This window comes from Etheostoma spectabile, chromosome 14 (genome assembly GCF_008692095.1).
Source record: "Etheostoma spectabile isolate EspeVRDwgs_2016 chromosome 14, UIUC_Espe_1.0, whole genome shotgun sequence".
In the NCBI taxonomy this organism is placed as follows: domain Eukaryota; kingdom Metazoa; phylum Chordata; class Actinopteri; order Perciformes; family Percidae; genus Etheostoma; species Etheostoma spectabile.
Window position 1 is genome coordinate 4,161,090 of NC_045746.1, and position 8,644 is coordinate 4,169,733.

At 40.5% G+C, this 8,644-nt stretch overlaps 1 protein-coding gene across 3 annotated transcripts in view; it reads left to right on the forward strand.

Moving 5' to 3' along the window:
- Positions 1-23: 23 nt before the first annotated feature.
- Positions 24-8,644, forward strand: part of snx13 (sorting nexin 13) — a 23,593-nt gene continuing 14,972 nt past the window's right edge. For 2 of the 3 annotated variants that reach the window (XM_032535862.1, XM_032535863.1), the window contains exon 1: positions 250-574. In XM_032535862.1, coding sequence (XP_032391753.1) covers positions 524-574 — 51 coding nt within the window. In that variant the 5' untranslated portion in view covers positions 250-523. Of the gene's footprint in view, positions 216-249; positions 575-8,644 lie in introns of those variants that run through there. The other variant, XM_032535864.1, reaches the window with a different exon arrangement.

Sequence of the window (8,644 nt, forward strand, 5' to 3'; positions counted from 1 at the left end):
TGCGTCATTGCTCCCCAGCCAATCACATGGCGACGTCAAGAAACAGGGCACCCGAGACGTAAATCTGGCAAATATGGCGACGCTCCGACGAGAGTACGGAGATTGGAAATACGACCGTTTTTAACCGAGAAAATAACCTCCTCTTCGCATGTTACAATGTGGTGGGGTTAGCCAGAGCCACCGCACGCACAGCCTTTTAGACGATGTTTGCAGAGGTAAGTTAGCGCCGGTGAAATAGATAAATAGTTTGTTTTCCAGTGATAGACACGGCTAGCTAGTAAGCTAGATTGTAGCAGCTAGCGCCTTAGCGTTAGCCCCATAGTAGCCCCACAGGTAAACACAGCCTGACAGGGAGAGGACGGCACACAGCCGCTGTGCTTTCAGAAAGACTGTCTGCTATAAGTGGCAGTCAGCCCGGGATTACATAGTTAACGCTAAGTTAATACGATGAGCTCAGGATATCCTCACTGTCAACACCGTGCTTGAATTAACACAGGCAATGTCGGTAGTATGCGTTTAGATTATGAGTAACATCCCTCAACAACGAATTTCTTCTACATCACAACAAACACAGGTGAGCTGGGCGTTAGCTGTCGATAGATCAACTAAAGCCTAACGTTAAAGGCGAAAGAAAGTTACTTGAAACCTAATGTTACTTGGTATCAGAAAGATTGATTAAAAGCTCAGTTGTGGACTACTGCTTACCAAACTGTTTTCTCTTTCAGCCTACATGTATGTTGGCATGTATGTTTTTGCATAGCGCATTTCAGCAACAGGGCAATTCAAAGTGCTTTACGTACAAAAATATATATAAAACACGATAATAAAAGTTACAGTGCAGTTTAAGAAATTATACATTAAAGAAATTAACAACCATTTAAAGAAACATCAACAAGCACATTATGTTAATTACCAGAATGATAAGACAGTTGTGGCATTTACTTCTCATTTTATCGTCACTATATAAAAAGTATTGAGACATACATAGCTGTCCTATAGAGATGTTTCCAGTGGCATTTAATTGCCAGTAACAGTCAGAAAAGCTCCCTGTTCTTGTCTGTTCTCTGTTGACGCTTTTAAAAAGCAACTGAAGACTCAGCTATTTAAACTGGCCTTTGTCTCATATTTTTAGTTTTGTTTGTTCATTGCGTTTTTGCTGCTCATTGGTTATAAAGAGTACAAGTTGGCTTTTTGATCACTTGTTTTTTTTTTTAGTGGGGCTTGTGATAATATTGTAGTTTTGCTACAGTTCTCACATGAGGCAGTCTCTCAATGCAGGCTGGTTTCCTGATTTTAGATAGACTTCTGACCGTGACATCTTCTGACAGGAAAACGGACTACACTGTTCACTTCACCCGGGCGGCAGGTCACCTAGCCACATCTAGGCACCTCTCCAGCAGTTTAAGTACAGGTTTAGCCTTGGTAATGAGGCTTTAGCTAGCTGCCACTGCACTATTCTGCATGACTGACAGGGAGCACTGATTTCTGTGTAATGTGCAGTCAGGTGTTGAACGTTAGTTTAGTAGTTTGTGCAAAACGTTGTCCCTGTTAACCTTTAGTCTGAAGTAAATTATGGGCTTGTTTTGGACCATCCTGTGAGGAGTGTTGGCTTCACACCAGCTTTTGTAGTGTCCTCTTGATTTAAGATGTAAAGTGGGTTCAGAGATAATACGGTAGATGTAGCATCTCACCTCCTAGATTCTGTCTCAGACTTTTAGCAACATCTTATCTGTTATAGTTAGGTTTTTGCTATGATTTGCATTTTGTTTGCACACTAAGTTGTAATGCAAATGTTGCTCTTGTGTTTCGAAGTTCTGTTCCACATCACAAATGAGATCAAGTTTTAGCTGTAAACATTTGTCATGGACTTCTTTTCTTTCAGACTGTGATTAACTCTTTTTGACCAAATGGCTTACACATAGCCTGATGAATGCACCTTTGTACATTGAGTTAGTTAGTTGTAGGAGGGTGGAAGGGCATTGTGTTTTTATCCACCGGCAGACAAAGTTATCTTGGTCCTTTTCACCTCTGGCTTAATCTTGTCAAGGTGTTTTAATCAAAGCTTGATAGACATTAGGCCAGCACGCTGTCACATCAGGCCTGCTTGTCATCTAGTACACCTTTCCATCCTTTCCTTAGTATATGGAAGTGGCTGCCCTGCCAAACAAGCTGACACCTTTCAAGAACTAAGCCCCGCTCAGACTTGTGTCTTGTTTTCAGATATATCCATAGTGTGTATAGGTCATGCTGAAACACAGCATGCAGTTCACATTGGGCATCCTAGTTAGACTTGTGTGACCAGTTATGAATGGATTCTGATTTACTAATGGATTCTGATTTACTATGTGTATCAGTTATGTACAGTGTTGGGCAAGTTACTTACAAAATGTAATGCTCTATAGATTCTTAGTTACTGTCATTTTAGAGTATTTAGCTATATTACAATATTAATGTCTCTGAATTGTAATGCATTACTCTACTTTTGCATTGCTTTGGAATTACTCAAAGGACTTGGCAGGTAGCTTGTGAATTTCACCACCAGATCAATAAAGTCTCCTCTTTGTCCACATTAAATCATATTTTGTATTATTAATATAAACATGCAAAGTTTGCTATACAAATAGAGAAGTAAAAGTACAATCAAGTCAAGTAGGTGAAAATGAAAATACTCAATTAAAAGTACCTTAAAGTTGTATAGAAGTACTGCATACTTTCCACAGCTGATAAAATGCAATGATATTTAGGCCTACATGTAGCAAGCTTAAACATTATTTCCCAACATGTTTATATCTGTCAGCTCGGACACACTGCTGCCCATGTTGACGTAGGCCTATTGTCACCTGTTGGGACACAGATGTTGTCCGTACCATCTCTGGTTCTGGCTCTGACCACGGGAACAGTGACAGGACAGCGCGCTTCAACGCAGCGTAATAACTCCTAAAAAAAATAATGTCCGTCTCGCAAATGTATATGTCTCTGCATTCATCTCATCCATTGAATACAGCAACAAGAAATAATACTCACTGCTTTTTCAGTTTCAGAAATGTTTGACGGTGAATTCTTAAAAAACACAAATTGTAACGGGTATAATATTACCAAAATTGAATTAGTAATGCGTTAGATTGCTGGGGGGGGGGATGCTGTTGTCCTAGGGATTCCTACTAGTTGGTTGGGAGCTTGGGTAATTCAGATATGCTCTCCCGGAGAAGCTTCTTACTAGGAAGTGCAAATAAGTAGCTGGTCCCCAGCTTATTTTCATCAGAGGAAGTATATGGCTGATTTCACCTACCAAAGGGTAATAGTGGAGATAGCAGTGTCAAAGGACAGCTCAAGGAAGCTGACTTTACCAAATTGGACAGAAAAAAGGTGAACAAAATAGTGCTCTGCCATACAGGTTTGGAGTAGATGGCCACAGTGTTTGTCTACTGGCGGCCCTGGGGACCTCAGGCTCCGTGCCGTCGACACTGCCGCCTTTGTCAGGCTACAGGGGCGCACAGAGCTTAAGAGGGCTTTGGATAAGAGCAGGTGTCAGTTCTGTGCAGAGCACCGTAACAAAAACACAGACACATCACCAACGCCACCTCTAAATGTGGTCTGAGCGATCAGATCTCAATGCGTCCTTATTGCTTTTGTCACCTGTACTTAGAGCTGTCCACTTGTAAGTGATCACCCAAGACGCATGTTAATATCAGGTCTTAACAGGGCCTTAGTAAGGTCTTGGGCCACCAGAAACTGCCAGAAAAGCATTAATTGTAAAATCTTCTGGAACTTCAACTTAATTTGTCCCTAAGGGAAATTGATACAAAGATACACAGATACAAAGACATACTAGACAATTGAAAATACAAATACAAAAAGCCTACATACCGTAGCAACATAAAAGAGGGAGATGCCATCCACACATTTTCTCCAAAAAAATATTCACTAATTTGGTGTTTTGATGGTGGAGCATCTAAGATGTCACCCCAAAGCTTTAGCATGTGTTATGTTTAATTTGTCATGCATAGATGTGCTCACACGTACAGTATCTATTACCATTTCAGAAAGTCTAGTACTTCCTTGCTCAGTCACATACATTTCTACTTAGTCACAGCTGCCTACTTGTGATCAGATCATCCAAGTTGTATTAAACATGCGGTATACTAACCGCAGCCAACCTGTCGAGTGCCAGTGTGACATCATGGGAGCGCTGTAACTGTGCTAATGAGGAAAGGCTACCGACTTTGCTATTTCATGGGCTAGAAGAAGAAAAAGGTAAACAACGGTATACCTGGCAGCAGCATTGCCATCTGCTTTGATTTGATTTGATTTGATTTGATGACCTACTTCGTCAGATCAAGCCTTTCATTCACCATAAAATAAGTCATCTTAAACCAGTAAGTTTACAAGAGAGACTTGCACTCTGAAAGTCCTGGCATCCAGTTACCCTCAAGCTTGTTCAGGCTTCCTGTTTTCGCTTTAGAGTGGTGCGCGCCCTCTGGACGGCAGCGAGATCTACGTCATTTTGACGTCACATTGGTGCGCGCAAGCTCGGATGCAGAGATTGTAAAACAGCCTTTACAGTACGAAGTGTTAACACGGCTATGCTATTCAAGGTTTTTTTGTTAATCTGGGCTGTCAGTGATTTGACAGCAGAAGGCTGACCACCTTCAGATGACAGAATAGTTTAGACATGCTGGTGAGGTTTCAGTCAACCTGCCTGTGGATAGGACCACCTACAAAGGCTTACTTTCTCTCCCTCTGATGCATTTACCATGGATCTCCCACAGGAGAGCTTTAATAGGCTAAGTTAACCTCTTGCCCAATGACCACACATAATTGGGTTGCAGCTAAGTGCTTGTGGATTTGTGCATGGATCTTAAAAAAGGCAATTTCCACCCTTGAGCAGTTTTTCTGTGTGTGTGTGTGTGTGTGTGTGTGTGTGTGTGTGTGTGTGTGTGTGTGTGTGTGTGTGTGTGTGTGTGTGTGTGTGTGTGTGTGTGTGTGTGTGTGTGTGTGTGTGTGTGTGTGTGTGTGTGTTTTTTCAAGTTGTGTCAGGAAATCTAAAAAATTGTAATCTCCAAGACACTGATAAGAGGCTAGGTGTACATGTCTGAATGTGCCTGTAGTCGAGAACGTCCAATAGTGGCGCGCTCCTCAAAAACCTCAACTCTATGTGGCGGTGCATTTAATCATTTAGATTATGTATGTACTAATGAAGTTGCTACTAGTCAGTGCAAGTTGGTGAGGAAGCTAGAAAGAGAGAAACAGTCAGATGACAGTAGAACTAGGCCATTAATCAATATATTAGCAAAGTAACACCCATTTCTGAGGTTATTTTATTGTTGTAGTAAAGAGAAGTAAATATTTCTCAACTTGATCCTTGGCCATTCTATTAACACAACATATTTTAAACAACAAATATAACCACATTTCTGGCCATCTGCATATGCAGATCTCTTGTTCTGAGAGTTACGCTTATGTTCATGTGTGTTTATCCAGTGTGGGTTGCATAATAAATTGCCTAGATGTTTGGATGTGTGCGTTCCTGATGGGCTTGGGTGTTAATCACAGAGCAGATGGTTCATGTTTAAAACCCTGTGTAAGCTGTAATGACTCAAGAGTGTGGGTTATTGTATCTCCTACAGATCCAAGCCTCTACAGCCTCATCACCTTATCACACACAGCCCGTACCGATAGCCTCCACTTTCACTGCTGCTAACCACTAACGTCCGACTGGACTTCAAATACTTTCTGATATAGTTTGATTGCATTTGGTAGGAGAGACTTAGACAATATCTCTTTTGGGTTGGAAAATTTCCCACACTCAAAGAAAAGTCACATGGCAAGAATTTTTCTTTTCTTTTCATGATAATACTGTTAATACAAAATCTTGAAGGAATTTAAATGTCTAAAAAGAAAAGAAAATTAGCTAGCTCTGACCGTCTGTGGCAGTGTGCTCTTGGAACCTGCGTACCAAGGTCAATGCCTAAAGAGGTTAATGAGTAGGTTACGCCACAGTTATAATACTTTATTATCACACTGATATGTGTGTGCATATAATAAATACAGTCACCGGTTAGCATGTAGCTTAGGCCTGGTGGTAATAAATGTCTCAGTGATGACTGCAGTGAGCTGCTGAGAGCTGCTGAACCATCAGTGAAGCAACTGACTTCTCTGTGATTACTGTGAGTCAAAGGTAAACAGAGTAGATGTGACCAGACAGGTCAAGCTGTTCATTGAGGTGTGCTTGAAAGCAATTTCCTAGTGTTTAATTAAGGTTTTTGTAAATTGTGGGAGAAAACAGTTCATTTAAGATAGTCAGTATAAACTACAACATGAATAGCAGTATTTCTACCACTCATAGCTCAATTGTAATAGTAGGCCTCTTCTTTGGCCAGCCCTGTTCTCTTCCTAGAGTCCTAACCCTGCTATTGTGACTTTGTCCATCGTGACTTTTGCCAGTGATGACTTGAGAAAGAGGGCAGTCTAGCCAGTTTGGACACATTCTGCAGCCCAGACACCAGTGTGTTCACATGTACTCAATACACTTGGGCAATAACCTGATTTATGAAACTTTATGTACCTAACAATCCTTGTTGTTTTTTTTTAATATGGGTAAGAGATTTAGAGATACCTGGTTAACACAGCTACATTTCTGCTGGGAGAATTCATCTTGGCCATGTAGTGTATATTGTATGTTAAACAGGCATGTCAGATGAGGTCATGTGCATGGCAAAGACTTCAGACAGGGAAATCCCTGGAAGTATCACAGAGTGATGAACTTAAAAACATTAGCTTCACTTCCTTTTTATACAAACTATTTAATTTGTAAGACTGAAATTGAAAATTACATTTAATTAGGCTGGTTTCTACATTAAGGGAAACAAATATGTCCTCCCTTACTATGCTGTCAGTCCAGATTCAACAAAGAAAAAAACCTTTCAGTCTTACATAACTAATGTAATTAAAATATATCAGCCTTGGTTCATAATATGGTAGGTGGTGGGGAAGAGAACGGATTACTAGCCAGTTACATGTAAAGAAGGGGTTTGGATTAGTTACAGTGCATGTAGATATGTTGTAATATGTCCTGCCCTAACCTAATTTCTCCCATTACCAGGTTTGTGAATGAAGTGGCTGTCTGCTGTGCGTAATAAATTCCAAGGCGTGCTCAGAGATACTGTTGTTCTATTAATGCAATGATCCATATGTTTTAAACCAGTTCTGCTGTTTTATCCTACGCTATGACAAGGCTTAGCATGTCTATAATATATTCAGCTTTAGCTGTTTGGTTTGGTTGAGTAAGTAAAGTCTGGGTCAGTGGCATTAGCATCAGGTTTTATTTTTCCAGTGTGCTGCTGTGTAATCTGCTGGTGTAGTCACCAGGGATGTCACAAGCTGATCTGCAAGATCTGAACTGGAGACAATCAATTATTTTTTTTAATAGACTGGTATCAGCTTTGTGAAGCCTGATCCTGATTGAGCTTCTTTGTACACCACAGACAATAAATCAGACAGGTAAATATGTCAGACTTAAGCAACTAATGACAGAAAGTATAAATCCAGATATGTCATCATGACATCCTAGTTATGAGGCATGCACTTTGACATGATCTCAGCATTGCCTTTAGATTCTCATGGAGTGTTTAAAATGATGTTGAAGACGTTGTTTTGATTTTTAGTACAATACAGGACCTACTTAAAATCAAACATTGATAATTAGACTAATCATTAAATTAGTGATGACATTCTTAAACACTGTTCTCCGTAGTAGGCTTCAGTGGTTCTTTCACTTGAATTTTCAAAGGCATTCTTTAGTAATAAATACAATTGTGGATTTGCATGTTGGTAGAGCCACATGTTGCACTAATCCTGATTCACACATTTCTATAATACTGGCCATATTCCTCAACAGTAGTTTACTATGCATTGATTGTCAAGAGCCTTCCCCGTGTGTCGTGTTTGTGCTATACATTATAAGCTGGCTGGCCCAGTTGGCAGCAAGTGTCAACTTATTGTCCATCGCTGGCTGTGGCAGAAAGAACAATGTCTCAGTGTCCTGAGGAAGCTCTGTGTGTCATTATCCAGCTCCCTCAGTGGAGCTGTTTATCTAAGGAACTCTAGAATGAATGTAGGTCAGCCGAAGATCATCACTGCTGATCACCGTGGTGATCTGATGGCTCCACAGTTAGAGTGTGAGCTTTATACAGTGGGTGACTCTGGGGGAGTTTTTCACTTTTAACCACCATTGTGTAGGTACTGCATTTTTCACATTAACTAATGAAACTCTTTATTATGGTACATTGCTAAGGTTTGCATGGTCTAATAGTCCAGCTTGCACTTGCTGGGGCAGTCAAGTTTGTGGAGCTCTATGGCAGGCTCATCATTCACAAAACAACCCTCATCATGCATACACACACTGTTTAGCCTGACTGATACTGGATTTTAGGTATTTTAGGTATCAATACTGATATCTTAATTTGGGATTTAAGTTTCTAGTGTATTTTAATTGCAAGGATCACATCTGTGTAACGTGGAGAACTGGGACATAGTTAAAAACAGGAGTTTGGTTTCCTACACTGACAATAACAGGAAACCCATAGGATGTGACACACAAGTATGCACACACACACACACACACACACACACACACACACACACA